General features: G+C 49.7%; 2 protein-coding genes across 10 annotated transcripts in view; one reads left to right on the forward strand and one right to left on the reverse strand.

Moving 5' to 3' along the window:
- Positions 1–23395, forward strand: part of BICDL1 (BICD family like cargo adaptor 1) — a 718679-nt gene that overhangs the window by 378974 nt on the left and 316310 nt on the right. The window contains exon 1 of one of the 8 annotated variants that reach the window (XM_050747957.1): positions 18774–18777. The exons of 6 other annotated variants lie outside the window; for them this stretch is intronic. The gene's annotated coding sequence lies outside the window, so the exon portion shown is untranslated. Of the gene's footprint in view, positions 1–18773; positions 18778–20383; positions 20388–23395 lie in introns of those variants that run through there. One more of the 8 variants, XM_050747968.1, reaches the window with a different exon arrangement.
- Positions 9636–23395, reverse strand: part of GCN1 (GCN1 activator of EIF2AK4) — a 68043-nt gene continuing 54283 nt past the window's right edge. For both annotated transcript variants that reach the window (XM_050747796.1, XM_050747795.1), the window contains exons 46-58: positions 21619–21780; positions 21247–21339; positions 20826–20969; positions 20467–20736; positions 20128–20241; positions 19426–19656; positions 17219–17412; positions 16977–17091; positions 14308–14404; positions 13564–13712; positions 13010–13117; positions 11638–11856; positions 9636–10345 (exon numbers count right to left, since the gene is read on the reverse strand). In XM_050747796.1, the coding sequence (XP_050603753.1) occupies positions 10220–10345; positions 11638–11856; positions 13010–13117; positions 13564–13712; positions 14308–14404; positions 16977–17091; positions 17219–17412; positions 19426–19656; positions 20128–20241; positions 20467–20736; positions 20826–20969; positions 21247–21339; positions 21619–21780 (2022 nt within the window). In that variant the 3' untranslated portion in view covers positions 9636–10219. The remainder of the gene's footprint in view (positions 10346–11637; positions 11857–13009; positions 13118–13563; positions 13713–14307; positions 14405–16976; positions 17092–17218; positions 17413–19425; positions 19657–20127; positions 20242–20466; positions 20737–20825; positions 20970–21246; positions 21340–21618; positions 21781–23395) is intronic.

Below are 23395 nucleotides of genomic sequence, written 5' to 3' on the forward strand. Positions count from 1 at the left end.
ATTTATTGGATATTTCTACTTGTTTTGTCAAACTTCCTTTTCTTTTGACTTTATAAAAAGCAATGCCGGGAGGCTGAGGCAGGAGAATCGCTTGAACCCGGGAGACGGAGGTTGCAGTGAGCTGAGATCTCGCCATTGCACTCCAGTCTGGGCAAAAAGAGCGAAACTCTGTCTCAAAAAAAAAAAAAAAAAAAAAATGCTCGTCCTTAAAATTATGTGCAGAAGCTTACTGAAAAGTACAAGTTACTATTTTTCCTTCTGAAGTACTCCTGACAGGTAACCTTAAAATGCTTAAAACACGTAATTGTTGAATGAATAAATGCCCCTCAGTGAATTTCCTTTGCCGTTACAAACATATGTACGTACCTTGCTTTTTCTGTTTAACAGTACACTTTTATCATTTAACATCTGCGTGATATAGTATTCCATCCGATGGTTGTATTATTATTTAACCACTCCGCTATTAATAGACATTCATGTTGTTTGTATTTTTTGGTTATTATAAACATTGTTGCAGGCGAGATCATTGAACAACACATGGAGTGTCTGACTCAAGCCTTGAGTTGTTTTTTCGGGAGCTGAGAATCAGTGTGATGTGGAAAGAAGATGAGCTTGGAATCTGAAGGTAGTGGCCAGGGAGAAGAGCTGCTCATGTGCTCCCAATAGAAAGTCCCCCTTGGTCTGTAAGGTTAGGGCTATCCTCTGACTCAGCAATTTTAGGAAACTGAGAAGGAAGCCTCAGTGGAGCCACCAGGGAGGCACACCCAGCCCTGACCAGCCAGTGGTCCTCCCAGCTCATCTTCACAACCTGGGCTGGAGTGGGGAAGACTTTTGTTCCAGTGCTAGCTTTGGAATCCTGGCCTCCATCCCTTAAAAGCTTTGTGATCTTAGGTAAGTCACATCACACTATCTCAGAGCCCCCGGTTCCTCACAGAATGGTTGTTTTAGAGTTATGTTGGTAAATTACCTGGCACATACAGGCATGTGACAGACTGTAACCAATGTTACTCAAGGTCATTTTGCACTGATTCATACTTTGAGCCATTTCCTACTGTAGACTTGCACACATTTTCAAGGTAGCTTCCTGATAATAGGGTTGTGGGATATTTTTGGGAAATAAATCCAAATTGGCCATTAAAACCAGATTCCTGACTTTGCCTGGATGTGTCAGCTGGAAAGCAATCTGCATGAATTCCTTCATTTCTTTGGTAACTATTTAATGAGTACTTATGTGCCACGGATTGCAGAGGGTATAAGAACAGAGCCTTAGGCCGGACGCGGTGGCTCATGCCTGTAATCCCAGCACTTTGGGAGGCCGAGGCGGGAGGATCACGAGGTCAGGAGTTCAAGACCAGCCTGGCCAAGATGGTGAAACCCCGTTTCTACTAAAAATACAAAATTTAGCCGGGCTCGGTGGCAGGTGCCAGTAATCCCAGCTACTCAGGAGGCCAAGGCAGGAGAATGTCTTGAACCCGGGTGGCAGAGGTTACCGTGAGCCAAGATCGCACCACTGCACTCCAGCCTGGGTGACAGAGCAAGACTCCGTCTTAAAAAAAAAAAAAAGAAAGAAACAGAGCCTTTTCCCTCTAGTTTACAGCCTCATCAGAGTTAAGACATACTCATGAGGAAATTGAAAGTGTAAGACAATACAGTAGATAGAAAAGCTGTCAAATATGCAGTCTAGACTTCAGAGGAGGAAAGCTATAGCTTTTAGTTAGAATGATGGGGAGAAGATTTCATCATAAAAATGTCATGATGGCACTGGAATAGGAGAGCTTTGAGTGTCTATTTAGACAGTCCCTGTCACAGCCTATGAGAATCATTTGGCTTGGAGGGGGAATTCCCTGTAGGCCAGGGTATGTGCCTGGCATCTCAAAATGAATCTTTCAGCACATTTTCCTCTGGAAACATTGTTACACATTTATTTAAATGTTCAATGATGAATTATGTTAAGCTGTGTTTCTCCTTGTCACCATATACATATGTAAACTTGTGACCTAAAGGATCAGTGTGTCCCATAATGGGAAACTGTTCCACTGCTCTGAACAGCTAACTTACAGATGAACTTTTGCAACACCACCTGTTTGCACATTAGAAACTGTTAATACGATGAGGAGGCATTGAAAGTTTTTGAGCAAAGATGCAATCTCGAAATATTTTAGCGAAGTAATCTGGCAGGAGTATGCAGGATGGATTTCAGCTGCAGAGCTTTAAAGGTTATTGCTGAAGACTGGGCGTAAGGTAACAGGGACAGATGCAAAAGAAAATATGCAAACTTATAAAGCAGACAAAGCAGCTTCCAAAAAAAATCACATAATTTACCTGGTAACTGGATTCATTCCTTAATTTAGTAAATATTTGCACAGTGGCCTGGTGCAGTGGCTCACGCCTGTAATCCCAGCACTTTGGGCGGCCGAGGCGGGTGGATCATGAGGTCAGAAGATTGAGACTATCCTGGCTAACATGGTGAAACCCCGTCTCTACTAAAAATACAAAAAAATTAGCTGGGCGTGGTGGCACATGGCTGTAGTCCCAGCTACTCGGGAGGCTGAGGCAGGAGAATCACTTGAACCCGGGAGGCGAAGGTTGCAGTGAGCCAAGATTGCATCACTGCACTCCAGCCTGGGCGACAGAGTGAGACTCCATTTCAAAAAAAAAAAATTGCAGTTACTAGGTGTTAGGCACTGTGCTGAGCACGAGGATATAACATGAACAAAACAAAGCTCCTGTCCTCATGGAGTTTGTAGTTTAGTGGGGAACAAGTCATTCGCTCATTTGACAAATACTTGAGGGCCTACTGTTATGCCAGACATTGATCTAGGAGCTAACGATTCAGCAGTAAGTAAAATTTTAAAATCCCAGCTTTCATAGAGCTTACATTCTGATAGAGAATGTCCAAGTATGTCCAAGGAGAAAAGTAAAGCAGGGAGCACACTGAGGTTTGCAGAAGCAGAGGGTGGAGCCACAGAGGTGGCAGGAAGTTTCGCAGTGGATGAAAAGAGAGTGCTTGGTGGTGAGAGCAGTGGCGCTCATGAAGTATTTTTCAAGATAGTGGAAGCAGAGGATTCGCAGCCAGGAAATAAGGAGTGAATATTTGGAGGGAAGATGAGCTAAGGGCACTTCAAAGAGCTTTGGGAAGTAAGGTGTCACCAACCAGAAGGCTAAGTGGGTCAAGGAGAGGGGAACCTCAGTCCCTCAAGGGTAGCAGTGTCAGGGATGAAGGTCAGTACAGTGGAGATTGGAGGGACCTGTGAAATCCATGTATCAGACAGCAACATGGACTTCAAAGCTGCTAAGTGCCAGGTAGCAAGGGAGGGAATGTGCTGTGATCATCCAGGAAGGAAGCAGTGGCTGGTGAATCAGAACTCAGAGAAGGCAGGTAAACCAGCTGACGGACTTTAAATTAGGAGCAAGATGGGGACCACTCAGCATACTGGTCCAAGAGGGAAGGAGATATGACACCTGGTCTCTCCCTCTGATGGAAGTGGAAATGGGCCCCTTCCACACCTGCAAGCCCAATGCCACACCAAGAAACTTGGCAGCAGGCCTTGCCCTGCCCTTATGTAGCTCCCAGAAATTAAATGAATGTAAGTGCCATGATTCCAGGGACCATCTCTTTATCTTTGTATCCTCTGGAGACCCAGTGCCTGGTAGGTGTTTGATACCTGTTGAGTTAAAGTGAAGCCACATACAGAACGTGAGAGTTGGAAAGAATGTCAGACACAATTAGTTGAACCCTCTCTTGAGTTCACTTTTTGGGTGTGGGCCAAACTTGGGGTCTAACTCAGGGTCAACTTCTTCCCCTGACCTCAAACCGTTTAGTAGAAATTTTCTCACTCAACTTTTATATTATTAGATCAGTGAAGTTTTGCAAGTGTTGTCAGGACCGCAGGGCTCCTAAGACCCTTTCAAAGGATCTGCAAAGTCAAAACAGGTTCACAGTACTAAGATGTGATTTGCCTTTTTCACTTTCATTTCCTTTTTCATTTCATTTCTAGTTTGCTAGAGCCTACATGATGCGTGATATCACAGCAGACCAAATGCAGAGCTGACATGCGAATCCAGACATTAGAAACCTGAAAAAAATGTGCAACAATGCCACTTGAACAGTTTTGATTTGTTGTTGTTGTTTGTTTTTGAGACTGGGTCTCTTGCCCAAGCTGGGAGTGCAGTGGTACGATCATGGCTCACTGCAGCCTTGACCTCCTGGACTGAAGTGAACCTCCCACCTCAACTTCCTGAGTAGCTGGGACTGCAGGTGCATGCATCACTATGCCTGGCTTTTTTTTTTTTTTTTTTTTTTTTTTTTTTTGAGATGGAGTCTTGCTCTGTTGCTCAGGCGGGAGCTGGAGTGCAGTGGCATGATCTCAGCTCATTGCATCCTCTGCCTCCTGGGTTCAAGTAATTCTCCTGCCTCAGCTTCCTGAGTAGCTGGGATTATAGGTATATGCCACCATGCCCAGCTAATTTTTATGTTTTTAGTAGAGACGGGGTTTCGCCATGTTGGCCAGGCTGGTCTTGAACTCCTGACCTCAGGTGATCTGCCCACCTCGGCCTCCGAAAGTGCTGGGATTACAGGTGTGAGCCACTGCGTCTGGCTGCTTTTTTTTTTTTTTTTTTTTTAATTTTTAAATTCTTTGTACAGACAACAGTCTCACCATGTTGCCCAGGCTGGTCTTGAACTCCTGGCCTCAAACCATCCTCCCACCTCAGCCTCCCAAAGTGTCAGGATTATAGGCGTGAGCCATCATGCCTAGCCCGGTTTTGACTCCTAAGATGCTAAATATTAATAGGTAAGATAGATATACACAAGAGCTCTTTGGTGTTGTCAAAAAAAAAAATTCAAAATATAAAAGGATCCTGGCTGGGCACAGTGACTCTCACCTGTAATCCCAGCACTTCGGAAGGCTGAGGAGGGAGGATGGCTCAAGGCCAGGAGTTCAAGACCAGCCTGGGTAACAGTGAAACCCTCATCTCTACAAAAAATTTAAAAAATTAGCCAGGCTGGGCCTTGGGAGGCCAAGATGGGTGGATTACCTGAGGTCAGAGGTTCATGACCAGCCTGACCGATATGGTGAAACCCCATCTCTACTAAAAATACAAAAAAAAATTAGCTGGGCATGGTGGTGGACGCCTGTAATCTCAGCTACTCTGGAGGCTGAGGCATGAGAATCACCTGAATCTGGGAGGCAGAGGCTGCAGTGAGCCAAGATCACGCCACTGCACTCCAACCTGGGCGACAAGAGTGAGACTCCATCTCAAGAACAAAATTAGCCAGGAGTGGTGGTGCATGGCTGTAGTCCTAGCTGCTCAGGAGGCTGAGGCAAGAGGATCACTTGAGCTCAAGAGCTCGAGGTTGCAGTGAGCTGTGATCACATCATTGCACTCCAGCCCGGTGACAGAGCAGTGCCCTGAATGTAAATAAATAAAGGAGTCTTGAGGGCAAAATATTTGCGAAACACTAGATTCAATGCAGCACCCCGGCTTCCTAGCTCCCTTTTTTTGTGGGAATCTTAAGTGGTAAGAAGGAGCTAATGTAAATACATTCAAAACCCACAGCTTTCTCTTGTGGGACTGCGGGGAACAGCTCGGGGCACAGCTCAGAGGAATTATCATGCACTAATTGTCCCTGTGACCAGGCCGCCATCTCACTAGAGAAATAGCTCACAGGAGGGAACCTGACAGGGACTGGGGTATCCATTCAGGCACAATCAGGAAGGTCTCACCTAGAAATCCCACTAAGGCAATCATCCCTCGGACCAGTTTTTCCAGTTTCTTGAGCTGTGTTGACATCAACACCCCTTCCCCTGGGGCAGGCAGCAGGGACCCCTCCTAACAGAACCTAGGGGCAACTCAGTCACCCTGTGAAATAACTGGGCTCCACCTCTTTAAAAAGTGAAACCCAGTCACATGCCAAGAACTTGTTTCTTTTGTTACATTCACCTTCCAAATTATTTTTATAGCATGCCCCTGGGGCTTGGTGAGCAGACAATCAAGAAATACGGGTTTTTCCCAGTTCTGCCAACATGACCTCAGAGATGCTCCTTTCCACCTGTACCTCAACTTTACTCTTCATCAAATAAAGACCACGTCCTGCCAGCCTCTCTCACGACTGTAGGAAGCACTGATCTAACAGTGGAGGTAACGTGCCTTCCTGCCCATGCACAGTGGAGACCATCTGTGTGCTGGTGTATGTACACTCAGCATTTTGGAGAATCAAACATAACCGCCACCATAATTTCTCAAAAGAAATCTCATTCCCCATCATCCTTGTTTCACTGTCACCATCCATGTATCCAGAACCTCCTATGTGTGCCTGGCTCTGTGCAAAGTGCATTATGTCATTCAACACAGATGACAACGCGGTGAGACTTAGCTGTCAAGATGAGGAGATGCACTCAGAGGTTAAGGAACATGGTCTAGGTCACACAGCTTAGTATTAAGCAGAGAAATTAAGGTTCGAACCTGTCCTGGAAGTCCCTGTGGCTGCACTATCCTGCACTAGAACTTGAAAGCGATATCTACATTTCCTTTACAATATTTTAGAACCTAGACCTTTTAAGTTAGATTGGTTCCTTTTTCCTCATTGAAACACATCCACAGAGCCACACATTGAGGAAAAACATTCCTAACTGCCAATTGTGTTTAAAAATCTGTCAAATAACGTCTCCAATCCCTGCACCCAAAAACTGTCAACTCTGCAGCCTCCCTGCCACTCTCCCGTCTTCCAGCATCACAGTATTGGACAAAGAGAATGTACCTGAAGGCCTGGTTCCTTGAAGGGTTGCGTGAACCATGTTTTAACAATAACCCCCCCACCGCCTTTATTTTTTGAGACAGAGTCTCGCTCTGTCCAGGCTGGAGTGTAGTAGCGCAATCTTGGCTCACTGCAACCTCCGCCTCCTACCTCAGCCTCCTGAGTAGCTGGGACTACAGGCACCCATCACCAAGCCCAGCTAATTTTTGTATTTTTAGTAAAGACAGGGTTTCACCATGTTGGTCAGACTGGTCTTGCTCCTGACCTGAGGTGATCCGCCCGCCTCGACCTGATTCTCCTACTTTTTTTTTTTTTTTTTTTTTTTTGAGACAGAGTCTTGCTCTGTCGCCCAGGCTGGGTGCAGTGGCCGGATCTCAGCTCACTGCAAGCTCCGCCTCCCGGGTTTAGACCATTCTCCTGCCTCAGCCTCCCGAGTAGCTGGGACTACAGGCGCCCGCCACCTCGCCCAGCTAGTTTTTTGTATTTTTTAGTAGAGACGGGGTTTCACCGTGTTAGCCAGGATGGTCTCGATCTCCTGACCTCGTGATCCGCCCGTCTCGGCCTCCCAAAGTGCTGGGATTACAGGCTTGAGCCACCGCGCCTGGCCACGATTCCCCTACTTTTTAAATCATCTTGCTGCCCATGATTCCTGAGGCTCCCAGAGTTAGGCGAAGGTTTGGGAATGCTCAGTTTATAACTTTTTCAGTTTTCTCTGGATTAGTTAAGAGAATATGACTTCATCACTGACTTTCAGACTCAAGGAAGAGAAAGACGGACAGTCTCCTCTGGAAGATCACTGCGAGTCTTTGAGAATACTCTGCTTTCTCTAAAGACTTTCCCAGCCAGTGTCCTGTTAAATGGAGTGAGGTCTTCCTCCCCACAGCCTGCAGAGCAGCTGGGTAGGGCTGGAGGTGGGTGGCGTCCCTGGGCAAGGCAGCTGGAGCTGTTCACCTAGTGTGCTGTACACATACTCATTTCCTGTATGTACCTGGATGGGAAAATTCTGGAGGCTCCGCTCTAAAGAATGAAAAATGTTGATGGCTAACTAGCTGTCATAGGAGAAGAATAAGACTAAAAATAGAGGTCTGGGGACAGACTGCCATTTACTAGCCATATGGCCCTGGGTGAGTGGCCTCTGTGCCTCAGTTTCCTCCTCTAGAAAATAGTATTGAGGACCTGCTTCATAGAACTGTTAAGAGGATTAAATGAAATGATACCAAATGTCATCTGTTAAGTACCATTAACCTAGAGAGTACCACCACCTAGAGAGTAACTTTGAGAATAAATTTTTAAAGCTTCTCTTCCAAATTCCTCATTGTACAAATGAGGAAACTGGCCCAGGGAGGTCAGATGACTTGCCCAAGGGAAAACAGCTGTACCAGCCTCCAGGACAAATAGCTTCTGCTTCTCTGCTGCTAACCTCAATGTCCCCAGGGTGCTTGGTCTGGGCTGCTGTTCTCAGGATTGCTAGGACTTTGGGCTGACAAGGTCCTTTCTGCTGGCTCCCCTGGCATGTCCACAACAGCCCTTCATGGCTCACTTCCTGAGAGCTCACACTCTCCTTCCAGACTTGGAATGCAACTCAATATGCTCTGGGAGCCTTTGAGTCATCCCAACTGTCAGTCAAGCTCCATCCATTCCGAACAGAGAGCGCTCATCCTCCTCCGGTTTCTGGAACTGGAATCTGGTGTTTTTCCTTTGGATTTTGCTTAATGAGTGTCTGATACCTCTAAGTATGTCAGGTTCCCCTCCCAGTTGCAGAATGGGGGCTAAAAGCCACAGGTGGATATCAGCATCTGATCCAAGACCCTGGAGGAAACAGTGAAGATGGCCTCAGGCTTAACAGGTTTCCCAGCCCATGCCCTCAACAGAAACTTTGCCCGTCTCTCCCCACAGCTGACCGGTGGAGGGGAACACATTTGCAGACAGCCTGATGGACACATGCCCTTGGCAGCTGGGAGGATGCTGATGACCATCTGAATTTCAGAGGCAGAGAACGGTTACCATGGCTACCAAAAGTTGTAGCCATTGGCTGTTTTGGCTACGAGGACTCAGCTGACCTCTCAAGGTCCCTTCCAGCCCTGGGATTCTACAATTACCTCGAGCCAGCTGACACCATGTCTGCTGCAAGAAAATAGGGCTCGTGAGAAGTGCCTTAGAGGTCACCTTGTCTTATTCATCAGAAGTGTTGAGTCACAGGCCTACTTTCTACCTTGGCTGCATTATTAATAACCAAAGTTTTGCTTTTTTTGGCATAGCATTTTTATACCTTTTATAAACTGAGTTTGCCACCACCACTTTTTATTTCTCTTCCTTTTACAGTTCAGGCCAGTAATTTTGACAGAGGTTTGTCCTGTATTGTGGCCAGGGAACAGCCCAGAAAAACTTGCGTCACTAGGCCCAGTGGGGTGTGCCTCATCAGACAGAATGTGTGTGTCACGAGCCTTCTAAGAATCAGGAGGAAGGAAGTCATTCATAAAGGAGGCAGATGCTGAAATGCAACTTTGGTTTCCTCTTGCAAGTCCTTCAACTATAGGAATGTGGCTCTTACTCACGGGGGGCTGGATTTCTCTTTACAACCTGAGTACCAGAAGCTCCCTACCTTTCCAAGTCAGAACAGAACAGGAAAGTGGCTAATTTGACCTTTGCATTCTCCACATTGAGGGAGATCATAGGCTGGGCTGCATACCTCTCAAAACCCAACCACAGGACAGAAGTCTACACGGATTCCTAAGACTTTTGAAAGCAGGGGAGAGATATGCCCAGAAATCAGAGAACTGTGAATACTTACAAAAACAGTTGCAAACCTTTCCTTATTCCTGATGCAGGAAGCTTCATGTTTAATGGGTGTTTGGAGATTTTTAAAAATCTGTTTATATCAAGATTAAATCAAAGCCTTTATTAAACATTCCTCTTTCAAACAGCCTTTCAAACCTATACCCCTCCCCAGACTTGGGAACTGCCAGAGCTGTGGATCATTTTCATCTGACAGGGGTCAGATCCAATCAGACCTCACAATATTGAAAAGCCAAGCCAGACACACCACACTGGGCAGACGTCCACCGTCTGTGCCCCACTCAGGATCTAGGCAAAAAGTTGGTAGCGCCAGCTCTCAAACCAGAGCTCAAGCACAGGAGAAGAGGAACCCGCAGTCTGACCCTGCTATTATAGTTCCAGACCTAGCCATGCTAAACTGGACAAACAGCTCCTGGGCTGCCATTCGCTGAGGCGCATGCGTGTGCTTTTCCTTCTCTTCTCCACAGGAAAAGGTGAGAGATGGAGGAGGCAATTTTCAGTTGTGTGTGGGTTTGATTTAAGGCTTTGGCTGTGGTCTATTGATATATTAAAATACTTTCTGGGAACGCCATCTTCCAAGCTCCCCATCGGAACAAATGTATTTTCAAAAATGAAAACATTGAGCAAAGATGTGGAGCGGCAAATGCTGCTGTGGGCCCAGGCCTCTCATGTCAGGATGGTGTCGTCCACCTGCTCCATGGAGTCGGCCTGGCTGGCCAGCTTCTTCAGGGACCTTCGGTTAACCTCGTTCAGCACCTCCAAACTGGCCACATCCAGGATCTTGGAGAGGGACTGTGGGGAAGGATGAGTGGGAGGAAACATAGTCAGAAAATACAGCTGCCACGTTCTCCAATTGGAGAAAGACAAAAATCAATTAACCCCAGAACTAGAGACACTGAGGTGGAATTTGGCAAAATAAGGGAATCAGATGGATCCAGGGAAAGCCCATTAAAACACTCATCATGCTTTTCTATTTTTCCCTTTTTCGTAGAATCAGGGTCTCACTGTGTTGCCCGGGCTGATCTTGAACTCCTGGGCTCCAGTGATGCTCCCACCTCGGCTTCCCAAAGTATTGGGATTACAGGCATGAGCCACCACACCTGGCCCCATCATGCTTTTCATGAGACGAGGCAGTGGGAGTTGCAGCTTTTGGGCTTTTTTTTTTCTTTTTGGACACGGAGTTTTGTTCTTGTCACCCATGCTGGAGTGTAAAGGCACGATCTCAGCTCAACACAACCTCCGCCTCCCAGGTTCAAGCAATTCTTCTGCCTCAGCCTTCCCGAATAGCTGGGATTACAGGCATGTGCCACCACGCCTGGCTAATTTTGTATTTTTAGTAGAGACGGGGTTTCTCCATGTTGGTCAGGCTGGTCTTGAACTCCTGACCTCAGGTGATCCGCCCGCCTCAGCCTCCCAAAGTGCTGAGATTATAGGCGTAGCCACCGTGGCCAACCAGCTTTTGGGCTTTCCAGGCTGCTGGGGGCTGGGGACTGAGTGAACACAACTCAGGGTTTCCACTGGGCAGCTCTCCTGGGATCTGCTATGTCTGTTTGGGTGTCATGTGAGATTTTATGTGAAGAAAGGGCCCTGCTCAAAAAGAAGTCTGAAAACCATGGGAATGTGTGTTTTCGGGTACTGGGCCAGTCACCCAAATCTTTTTTTTTTGAGACGGAGTCTCGCTCTGTCGCCCAGGCTGGAGTGCAGTGGCCCCATCTCGGCTCACTGCAAGCTCCACCTCCCAGGTTCACACCATTCTCCTGCCTCAGCCTCCCTAATAGTTGGGACTATAGGCGCCCACCACCACGCCCAGCTAATTTGTTTGTATTTTTAGTAGAGACGGGGTTTCACCATGTTGGCCTCGATCTCCTGCCTTCATGATCCACCCGCCTCAGCCTCCCAAAGTGCTGGGATTACAGGCGTGAGCCACCGCGCCCCGCCCCAGTCACCCAAATCTTAATCTGCTCCTGAAAGCTAGCACATCCACGGTGGCAGAGAAGAACCTGCGGTTTAAATATTTCCGTGCTGAAGAAGAGCTGAAAGACAGATGCTCACAGCATGCCCCGGTGAGGCCCCCAGGCTCCTACCTGAAACACCTCTTCGCCCTGCCGCATCTTGAGGAGGTTGACAATCGCCTGGTCGCTGTAGGCCCTGACCACGGTGTTCTTATCCTTGGTGTTGTCAAGAAGAGCCTTCAGGATGGGCTTGATGGCCTGGGGATCCAGGGGAGGCAGCGGGTCCTTATTTGCCCACCAGATCATCTTCTCAGCCACCAGCCTGATGTCGCTGGATGGGTTCTGCAGACACTGTGAAAATAACCACAAACAGGCTTTTGGATAGGCACATCGTGTTCCTTGAAGGAGCCCAAATGCCCAGCCTCGACACTTTGCCTACAGCATGGACACTGACCGCACTGCTCCTGTGGGAGGGTCCCAGCATGAGTTGGCCCTGGCTTCCTGCACCCTCATCTTGTGCCACTCTCCCCTTGCTCACTACTCTCAGCCCGCATGCGTTTTTACTTCCTCGAACATCCCAGGGCCTAGGGCCTCAGGCCTCTGCCCTGGCTGGTCCCACCAGCTGGGCGGTGCTTGCCCCAGATCCTCTCTAGGTTGGCTCCTTCTCATCCTGCAGTTCTCAGCTCCCATGTCATCCTTTAGAGGTGCCCCCTGCCAACCTTATCTATATCAGGGTTCTCCCCATGGGCTCCAGGGATCCTGTCTGCCTTGTTCATCTCTACACCTTCAGGACAGTGCCAGGTGAACAAGCAGGTGCAGGCTGATGTCATCACAGACCAGGCTCAATCAAATCAGGCCCCTCAGAAACTCCGTGGGTTCCCGGTGCTGCGGGGGGAGGCAGTCACCCTTGGGAACCTCATTACTCAAGGCAAGGTCCATGCACAGCACCAGTGACACTGCCTGATAGCTGGTTAGAGTCCCAGGCATGGCCCCATCTCACTAAAATGCACTCTGGCTCTGATTTCTGTGCACAGTAACGCTTCAGAAGCACACCATATCACACGGGCCACGGGAGCCCTGCTGGCACATTCCTTGGCTTTCCTAACTAGCGCCTGGCACACAGCACAATAACCACACCAAGAAGTGCTGGGTCAGCTAGAAGAGGGAGGTGGGAAGAGAGAGGTATTAAGATGGGAACCCAGGTCTATACCTAATTTTACAAAACTAGGGTGCGTAGAAAGAATGCCTAAAATAGCGATTCCTAACTTGATTCAGAGTCACAGGTCAATCTGAGAATCTGACAAAAAGTTAGGCTCCATTGCAGTGTAAAGCACACACAGAAACCCCTTACATTCCATCCCTAAGGGTTCAGCGATCTCCTGGAGGCCGTCCACGGAGAACTAGCACACAACTAGTTGAGGGCACACTGCTGGTGTTCTCTGGTCCTAGGGCCTCCTCACAAGCCAGGTGTTAGGGGTCAAACACGTGCTTGGCCCCCACTCACCTTAACGAACAGGCTGGAGAGTTTGGCCGGCAACTGCCCTCCGCCTGTCTCAATGTGGTATCTCATGAGAAAGCCCATGCCCCGGACCCCGCTCACCGCAATGGGGATCTGTGGAGAACAGACAGCGCTAGATGGGAGGCCCCCCGCCCCTTCCCCAGAGCCAGGGAAATCCCAGTTCCTAGTAATCTCCAGGACCCTCCACCACGTCACCCCTTATCCCTACCAGGGACACTGTGACAGCTCTCACTCAGGTAGGCTGCCCCAGCTGAGGCAGATGAGCATAGTCACTGGTTCCCAGGAACAGGATCCAAGTCCTGACCCAGAAGGGGCATCTGGATTCTTCAACCCAAATTCCTTGTTTAGGTGATGAAACTGGGGCCCAAAGGGATCAAGTGCTGGTCCAAGGGCACAGCAAGTTACCGGCAAAGCTAAAATTAGACCCAAGTCTCTTAAGCCCCAGTCTGGGGTCCACCCATGCTATGTCCACAAGGTGCTGCCTATCGGATATGGCCTAGGGGAGGGAGAGGACTGGTCTGGCTGCCCAGATGCCTTACCCTGTCCGCCGTGGCACTGCTCAGGATCATTTCCTGAACATCACTGCTGTATCTGCCAGCACAGAGTCTGCCAGGAGCCACATTCACAGCCACGGAAAGTGCCAGGCTCCGCCCGTGCCGAACCATCCAGTCAATGCCAGACACGTCCGCTGAGTGGAAGGACACGACTAGGATCAACCGGTATTTTCCAGCATCTCCCCAGCACCCATGAGGCCCATAAGCCCACCCCACTGGAGACCAGCATGCTGACCCGGAGCACAAGGAAAACCCAGGCCACACTCACATGGACCTCCTTGCTATCTTGGCAGAAGCTCCCCAAAGCGGCACATTAAGTAAGGAAAGCCTGCCCATGAACCACTCCAGGCTTACAGCTGTGTTCTTTGAGCAGAGACACTGAGGGCTACAAGACCACTGCAAATTCATTATTGTTTGTTTGTTTGGTTGGTTTTAGAGACAGGGCCTTGCTCTGTCACCCAGGCTGGAGTGCAGGGGCGTGATCAAGGCTCACTGCAACCTTGAACTCTTGGGCTCAAATGATCCTCCCACCTCAGCCTCCTGAGGAGCTGGGACTACAGGTGAGTGCCACCACACCTGGCCTGGATTTTGCTTTAACTGCTGAATTCCCAAGGAAAGGACAGTCCAGTTCCTAAAAGATCCTCTGAGGGAGGGAGAGAGATGGCCATCAACTCTTTGCTAGGGCTGAGAGGCCCAGGGCCCTGAAGAGGAACTCTCCAGTGTACTTACCCAGCAAGCACTGCTGTAGAACGGCGCTAAGCTCCTCTTCGGTCAAAAAGGCACACAGTTCCCCTAGGCACCCGGCTGAGGAGATGCGAGTGTTGTCCTGACAGGGAAGAGAAGGGAGTGACAGGGTGCAGAGAACAGCAAGAGCTCTGTGGGGAACCAGGGCAGGCAGCTCTAGAGCCCAGGAAGGATAGCAACAAAGAAGGTGGAACAAGCCAACTCAGGGACTTAAGATCCAGTCCTTCCTCTAGGCACTCGTGCTCCCCTGCCAGATTGGGGCTGCCATTCACTGAAACTGCCACTGGTATGGAGTTAAACATTACACACCCAGCACTTCACTTAATTATAGAAAACCCCAGTGTGTATGCATATGGTAATCATCCTCGTAATAGCAGTAATAACTGTATTTACATAGCACCTTTCTTCTTAGGAAGGCTGAATGTTTCATATTTATTATCTCAATTACTATCAACAGCCCTGTGAGGCAGGGAGGGGCAGGAGGGGTGGCACCTGCCCACAGCCACCAGGGAAGCCGGCTAGAGACGGCCACTCTGAGCTCCTTTCTCCCACAGAGCTTGTGTCATCTTGCGGCCAGAATGACCCCTGCTATCTCCCTACTGCATGAATGCCCCACTGCCACCAAAAGTACTTGGGTTCATCCTAGGAAGTCAAACTAAAGCCACTAATCAAGCCAAGGAAGGTAAGGAAAGGCATGCACTTCCTGTTCAAATCAGAGCCAGGTACACGAGCAGCTCCATGCTCCTCCCTGGCCAGCTAACTATGGAATACCAAGAAAGGATTTTTCTTTTTTTGAGTCAGAGTCTCACTCTGTCGCCCAGGTTGGAGTGCAGTGGCCGGATCTCTGCTCACTGCAAGCTCCGCCTCCCGGGTTTACGCCATTCTCCTGCCTCAGCCTCCCGAGTAGCTGGGACTACAGGCGCCCGCCACCTTGCCCGGCTAGTTTTTTGTATTTTTTAGTAGAGACGGAGTTTCACCGTGTTAGCCAGGATGGTCTCGATCTCCTGACCTCGTGATCTGCCCGTCTCGCCCTCCCAAAGTGCTGGGATTACAGGCTTGAGCCAGCGTGCCCGGCCCCAAGAAAGGATTTTAAGTTATATTCCTTATTATAGGTGCCAACTCAACATGTCCCCCAAACAAACAAACCCAAAAAGCTAATGCCAGGCTGGCACCCTGAACTGCCACCTTCAATCTGAGTGGAGGTTCAGAGGGTAAGAGGATGGGCTGCCAGCAGTTTGGGCCTCTGAGCCTGAAGCGGAAGCCCAGGTGCCAAGCTAAAGCTGGCTCTGACACCCACTCTCTCCAACTTCATCTATTTTAAGCTGCACTGTGGTGAAATGCAAATTATGTTTCAATACTAACTTTTGCTTGCGCTGTACATGACTCTGTGGAAGCCCTGGCAGACTGTGACCAAGACAGCAGACTTTCCCATCTGTCCCCACAGAGAAGGCTGGGGCTGGAGTCCCACAGCCGGCGCCTGGGGACCAGAACTAGGACTTCGGAGCCATGGGAAGTGCAGCAGCAAGTGTGTGGCGGGGGTGTGGGCAGGAGCAGTGTGTGTGTGTGTGTGTGTGCATATGTGTGTGTCAATGAAGTGTAAAACCACGTGAGCCCAAAGGCCCTCTCCTCCTAGATTGGCCCTACAAATGTAAATTAGGCTACAACAGAGGCTGTCTGAAAGGGAAGAGAAAACTCTTCTCCATAGACTCCACTCCCTACTGGCCCCACCGTGCTGGCAGCCAAATATCTGACAGATGCTTCCAGACTGGGTGAGGCTGATGGAACTGGGACAGAAGCAGGAGTCCAGGGCTTCTGGTTTGGACTCTACTACTTGCTGGGTATGGCCCAGACAGGTCTCACCCTCGAAAACAGACCTCTAAGACTTCCCACTGGGATGCACCCTGGAGACCGTTTATCCCACTACACACTAAGTTTCTTGAGGTCTGTGACCATGAGGTCTATGCACCTCTGGGACAGACCCTTTAGCTTGGCAAATGTTTCACAAAACAATAAATAAACCTCCTCATTTTACAAAAGTGGAAATGAGAGGCAGACAGACAAAATGACTTCTTAAAGATCAGAGAGCAAATTGGTGAGAGGTCTGGGACTCTACAAAGCTTACTTGCCTCATCTACAAAACAGAAATAACCTGCCGGGCATGGTGGCTCATGCCTGTAATTCCAGCACGTTGGAAGGCTGAGGCGGGTGGATCACCTGAAGTTAGGAGTTTGAGACCAGCCTGGCCAACATGGGTGAAACCCTATCTCTACTAAAAATACAAATATTAGCTGGGTATGGTGGCAGATGCCTGTAATCCTAGCTACTCGGGAGGCTGTGGCAGGAGAATCGCTTAAACCTATGAAGAGGAGGTTGCAGTGAACCGAGATTGTGCCACTGCACTCCAGCCTGGGCGACAGAACCAGACTGAGCCAAAAAAAAACAAAAAACAAAAAAAAACAGAAATCACCAATATATCCACAATACCTGCCCCGTTTCCCTCGAAACCTGAGGAAATGTTGGTGAAGCATACAGGGTGATAGAAATGTCTGGAATGCTTATTCCTACTGAGCTGTACTGGTTCTAACACAAAGTGAAGAACTCAACCTAAGGAGGAGGGAAACCAGTGGTGCCACTAGCCCTGCCTGCAGCCATACCTCATCGTGTCCCAGCATGCTCAGCAGGAGCGAGACGATGTTTTTCCGGATGGCGGCATCCACTTTGGCCCCTGCTCCCTGAATCACAAACCTCAGGGCCTGCAGCATGGTGTCCCTGCAGAAGCGACGCACCGACTTAAGCCCTGGGTGCCTCCACCACCACCCCTCCTGCCAGCGCAGGCTCGGCCCAGAGCAACCCCTGGCCTCCTGGGGGCCACAATGCTCCCTTGCTAAAGCCGTACCTGACACCTGGGTCCTCCATGGCACGGATGCCGTTGAGCAGCTCTGTGAAGAGGGGATCCACCTTAATGTGGATGGAAATGAGCTTCCCCAGAGCATCTGCGGCCTTCAGGCGCACCCCCCGGTTGGAGTCCTGCAGGGCTTTGGTGAAAGTGGTCTGCAGCTGGGGCAGGAAGGGCTTCAGGGCAATCCCAACCTGTGGGAGGAACCCATATCCGTGAAAGATAGTTGTGGTGGACCCAAAGCCACAGTGTACCACAGGCATGAGAACAAATGATAATCCCAAACTACCACAGCGAGTCCAGCTCTCACACAGGGCTAGAGACAGACAGCCCGTCAGAGAGGCTGAGCACAGACAGGTTTCGCTTGGCCTCCTGGTCATATCCAGAATGCTGTGATGTACTGGAGGAGCAGGAGGCTGAGGAGGCGGCAGCCGCAATCTGAGGGAGCTGTCTCGAAGCCTTGGCTGCATTGCGGTTTGGCTTAGTGGAGACCCGTCCATATTGGTAAGTGACTCAAAACCTCCTCTGAATACATTAAAGAGCAGGGCAGACTGTCGGCAGTGTTGAAGCACAGTTCTAACGCCAAGACAGGGAAAGAAACTCAATGTATAATAGCAGAGCCCATCTACTGAGCAACTGACAGCGGGATACACACTCCACATTCAGCCCTCAGAACAAGCCTGTGAAACAAATGACCTTGGAGAGTTCTCACTGCACCAATGTGCACCCACCTAACTAAAAATCCAGTTCAACCCGACTATACAGAAACACAGGTACACTTCTGATAAAATACAGGTGGGTCCAAGAGTAAAGATTTACTTTTTTTTTTTTTTTGAGATGGAGTTTCGCTCTTGTTGCCCAGGCTAGAGTGCAATGGCGCTATCTCAGCTCACCGCAACCTCCACCTCCCAGGTTCAAGCGATTCTCCTGCCTCAGCCTCCCAAGTAGCTGGGATTACAGGCACCCGCCACCACGTCCAGCTAATTTTATATTTTTAGTAGAGACAGGGTTTCTCCATGTTGGTCAGGCTGGTCTCGAACTCCTGACCTCAGGTGATCCGCTCACCTTGGCCTCCCAAAGTGCTGGGATTATAGGCGTGAGCCACCATGCCCGGCTTACTTATTGTTTTTTGTTTTTTGTTTTTTTTTTTTGAGATGGAGTCTCACTCTGTCGCCCAGGCTAGAGTGCAGTGGCCGGATCTCAGCTCACTGCAAGCTCCGCCTCCCGGGTTCACGCCATTCTCCGGCCTCAGCCTCCCGAGTAGCCGGGACTACAGGCGCCCGCCGTCTCGCCCGGCTAGTTTTTTGTATTTCTTAGTAGAGACGGGGTTTCACCGTGTTAGCCAGGATGGTCTCGATCTCCTGACCTCGTGATCTGCCCGTCTCGGCCTCCCAAAGTGCTGGGATTACAGGCTTGAGCCACCGCGCCCGGCTGGCTTACTTATTGTTAATTAGGAAAACCAGAGAGGCTGTTCGGAGGCTCAGTGCCAATGAAGGTCTGGAAATACTGGAGTTGGGTGGGTATGCAGGCTGTGGCAGACACCCAAAGGGGATAGGGGGAGCTGGTAAATCTGAGCTGGGCGAGTTCAGGAGTTCGAGACCAGCCTGGTGAAACCCTGTTTCTACTAAAAATACAAAAAAATTAGCCGGGTGTGGTGGCAGACACCTATAATCCCAGCTACTTGGGAGGCTGAGGCAGGAGAATTGCTTGAACCCAGGAGGAGGTTGCAGTGAGCCGAAATTGCACCACTGCACTCCAGCTCTGGGCGACAGAGCTAGACTCTGTCTCGGGGAAAAAAAAAAAAAAAGAAAAGAAAAAGTAGTTTTTCAAAATAATAGCATTTCACATGTACTGAGTGCTTAGTATGTAGCAGGCATCATGCCAGATATAACCTCATATAATCCCCACATCTAGCAGCCCTTCATGAGGCAGATGGTATTATTAGTCTCACATTATAGGTGAGGAAACAGGCTCAGGTTATACGGCTTTCCCAAGGTCATCCTGGTCACACAGCTACTAAGGACTTGGAATTGACCCATGGTGTAGCATGTCTGGAGTCCAAGGTCTTATCTCCCTCTGCTATGCTGCTCTCCACAATAAACCTGTTGCCCTGCTGCTACATGACACCTTATAACAAATCCTGCAGACAGAACAGGATATAACAAATCCTGTTCTCTAAGATCTGAACAAACTCATCAGCCACTCACCTTAGCCAACAAGAGGCTGAGTGTCTCAAGCAGAGCTGCCTTCACATTCCAGCTGAACCTGTCCCCCAGGATGCGGATCAGAGGGCCAGTGATGCTGACCACGGAGGGCCTCAGGGCGTCAGCCGAGGTCAGGCGGATCACCAAGCCTAAGGCTTTGGCTGCCTCCTCTTTCTGCTCAGGGCTACCGGTCAGGACTCCTTCCCGTAACACTGGAAGGATGGAGGTCACTCCCTGACAAGAGAACCACAACTAAGAGTCAAATCTCAAACACCCTGGGCCCCGGTGTCTCCCATGCAAGCAAGCTGGTCCTAACAGTTGTCCTCCCCTCAACTCCATGGGAGATATTGATTCGGGCTGAATCTCAGGATCACAGCCTGAGAGGGCTGGCTATGGAACAGTCTTGGCAGAAACGAGAAGACAAGGGCCCCAACAGGCCTATCACACAGACGGAACATGCACTGCTATTACCCTGTGGCCCACTCACTCTGGTCAAGGTGACCTGCAGAGCTTAAACCAAAGGCAGCATGAACCCTGTCCCCATCTGGCTGCCATGGAAGAAAACATGCTGTCTGTAAAGGTGTTGAAACCAACCACCACGGCTGCTGCTCCAGCTGCCCTACTGCAGACGTGGGACAGGGGTAAGGGCCAGAAGGGCACAGCAGACTGCATGCCCACAGCCCCCTGCACGAGGCCCTGGCTTACCTTCTTCGGGAGGCAGAACCCTGGCACATGCTCGCCTTTGCTCTCGTTCCCTATAAGCCGGATTTCCTTGTGCAGCTCTTCAATGAGTGCCAGCTGGTTGCCAGCATCCAGCTTCTGCAAGAATCCAGGAAAAAGCGAGAGGATGTAGAGCCCTCTCAAGACTGCTTCCAAAAAATATATGGGGAAAGCATGGGTGGGAGTATAAGCAAGACTCGCCATGAGGTGGTAAACGCCAAAGCTGAGTGACAGGTACGTGGGGGATTCTTGTAAGTCTATTCCAGTAAATGTCTGGAATTTTCTATAAGCAAAAGTTGGCTGTGGGGTCAGCAGTCCCCTCACCTTAGTGATGGCATTTAGGGCATCCCAGCTCTCCTCCAGAACCACAGGGCTAGAGTCGTTGAAGAGGCGGATCAGGCCCGAGACCAGGCTCCGCAGGTGGCTGGTGTAGTCTGCCTTCGAGCGGGAACAGTAGATGTTGAGGATGATGGCAGCAGCTTGCCTCATGCCCACCTCAGGGCTGCGGGTAGCCTCCAGCAGATCCTCAATGATGATCCGGTGCCCTGTGTCATCCTCTACGGAGAGGATCACAGCCTGACAATTGGCCATCTCCTGCAAACCACAAGGGCCATGTGTGCTGAGCAGGGATCCTCCGGACAGACGGGACATAAGAAAGCAACAGGAGCAGGCTTGCCCCTTACCAGCTGCTCATCTGGAGTCCCAAGCTTTTCCTTCAGGGCCAGCATGACCGCTGGGAGGATCACGCCAAGATGACGGGTGAGGGCATCACCAGCCACTGACGAAAGGAAAGCCAGCACCCGGGTGTTGACAGGTGGCGTTGTCAGCTGGTGGAATGACAAACATTAACTCAGTGAATACTGTGCCAGGTGCTGCGCTAGGCTCTGGGAACAGATGGGTGGGCAAGAGAGCCCAAGCCCACTGCTCAGAGCCAAGCATCTACTCCAGCATATCCTGGAGGACAACAGGGGAAGGGTGCAATGCTTGCACTGCACCCTCCTCCCCCAGCCCCCCAACATCTACGTTCAGAACTGGTCTTCACTGCAGGCCCTGGAATGTCAATGCCCTGGAGCCAGAAGGTGTTGACCACATGTTGGGATTTACCTTGGGCACGAGGTAGGGTAGCACCACACGACTCTTAATAGCCATGACTTGCTTCAGACCATCCAAGGCAAACTCTGACACCTCCTCATCATCCTGCAGAGGGTGTTGAGGACAACCCTGAGGAATCTGCATCTCTGCTATCTCAACCAGCCACCGCCAACTTCCTTCTCCAATTGTTTCCCTCCCTCCTGTTGCACCCACATTTCCTCACTGTCAAAGACGAAGCACAAAGTCAAGTCTGATCTTGCTGTACCCACTCCCTCTGGAAGGCCCACATTCCGACTGCCTTGGCAGAATAATCGCCCTGCATTTTGCATCTACAAAGACAGCAAAAGCCAAACTGGTAGGTAGGTGTGTGGTAGATCCACTCACCAGCTGCTTTAGTAAAAATGGGAGAATGTCCTCCAGAGCCTGGTGGCCAATGGTGGAATGCAGCTGCTCGAAAGTCTTGGCTGCCGCCTCTCTGACCTCCTCCAGTGGGTCACACAGAGCCTTCCTTGCCGTAGGCACAAGGGATTCAGAGAAATACAGCACCTGCAATGGCAAGCTCTAACTGTACCAGATGCAGGAAAGGCAAAGAAGGAGCAGAAGCAGACAAGAAGCACAGGCAGGGGACTCTGACCCAGCTAGGCCACCCTAACTCTCTTTGCCTGACTTGTCTTTTAACTTAACTCTTTACTGTGAAATTTTAAAAAAGGAGAGAAGGGGCCGGACACGGTAGCTCATGCCTGTAATCCTAGCACTTTGGGAGGCCAAGGCGGGCAGATGACTTGAGGCCAGCAGTTCGAGACCAGCCTGGTCAACATGGCAAAACCCCATCTCTACTAAAAATACAAAAATTAGCTGGGGGTGGTGGTGCACACCTGTAATCCCAGCTACTCAGGAGGCTGAGGCACAAGAATCACTTGAACCCGGAAAGCAGAGCCTATAGCCAGCAGAAATGGTACCCCCGTACTCCTGCCTGGGCGGCAAAGTGAGACTGTCTTAAAATAAAAATTTTTTAAAAAATGAAAAAGTAGAGAGGGGCCAAGCACAGTGGCTCACGCCTGTAGTCCTAACACTTTGGGAGGTAGAGGCAAGAGAATCACTTGAGGCCAGCAGTTTGAGACCAGCCTGGGCAACATATTGAGACCTCATCTCTACCAAAAATGCAAAAATTAGGCAGGTGTGGTGGTGCACACCTATAGTCCCCAGCTACTCAGGAGGCCACAGCAAGAGGATCACTTGAGCCCAGAAGGTCAAGGTTACACTGAGCTATGATGGCACCACTGCACTCCAGTCTGGGTGACAGAATAAGACCCTGTCTCAATTTAAAAAAAAAAAGCAGAGAGGATATGATGCACCCCCATGTATCCTTCACTGAGACTTAATAATCAACAGCTTGAATCTTTAAGGTGAATTCTCAATATACCTCCCATCTTCTCTAAGAACGGCAAACTCCTTCCCATGGCATCTGGCCCCCTCTCTCCCTGGACTCTTTCTTTTGCTTATTCTCTTGGAAAACTCCAAGTCCTTCTTCAAGTCTCAATCCAGACTTTGTGCTCTATGAAGTCTTGGGTCTACAATGGAGCCAATAATGGCTCTGCTCCCTCGGTAACGATTCCAGCACAGCAAACCCATCCTGCATTCTAATGACTGGTTGGCATGTGGGACTCGCTGCCGGACTGTGGGGACTTTGCAGGCAAGAACTCAGCCTCTGTGGAACTCTGCCTCTCCAATGAATCACAACTCTTTTTAATGACAGAATTTCTTTTGATTCCTTGCTAAATGTAAATTTTAAAAACCAAACGTAAGACAAACATCAATACAGGAGAAGAGGGATCCGGTATCCTAGGGATTCAGACAAAGATGCCCAAGCCAAGCAACTGGCTGCTCGCTTATATTTCTAGCGGGCCATCTACTTAACTGCTTTGGCGTTTTCATCTAAACACAAAGGCAGTGCCTATAAGCATTCCTAACCTACTCCCCAGGGGGGTCTCCAGGATCAATTACCTCAGGAACCAAGTAAGAGTAATGTACTTCACACCCCTTCGATGTTGCTGCTATGGAAACAGTATTGTTGCCAGACACAATACGCTTCCTCCCAGTGGACACCACAACTCTTACCTGCTCCCCTCCTGCTAACGGTGAGTGCACACCCCTCCTGCTC

The sequence above is a fragment of the Macaca thibetana genome, chromosome 11, assembly GCF_024542745.1.
Source record: "Macaca thibetana thibetana isolate TM-01 chromosome 11, ASM2454274v1, whole genome shotgun sequence".
In the NCBI taxonomy this organism is placed as follows: domain Eukaryota; kingdom Metazoa; phylum Chordata; class Mammalia; order Primates; family Cercopithecidae; genus Macaca; species Macaca thibetana.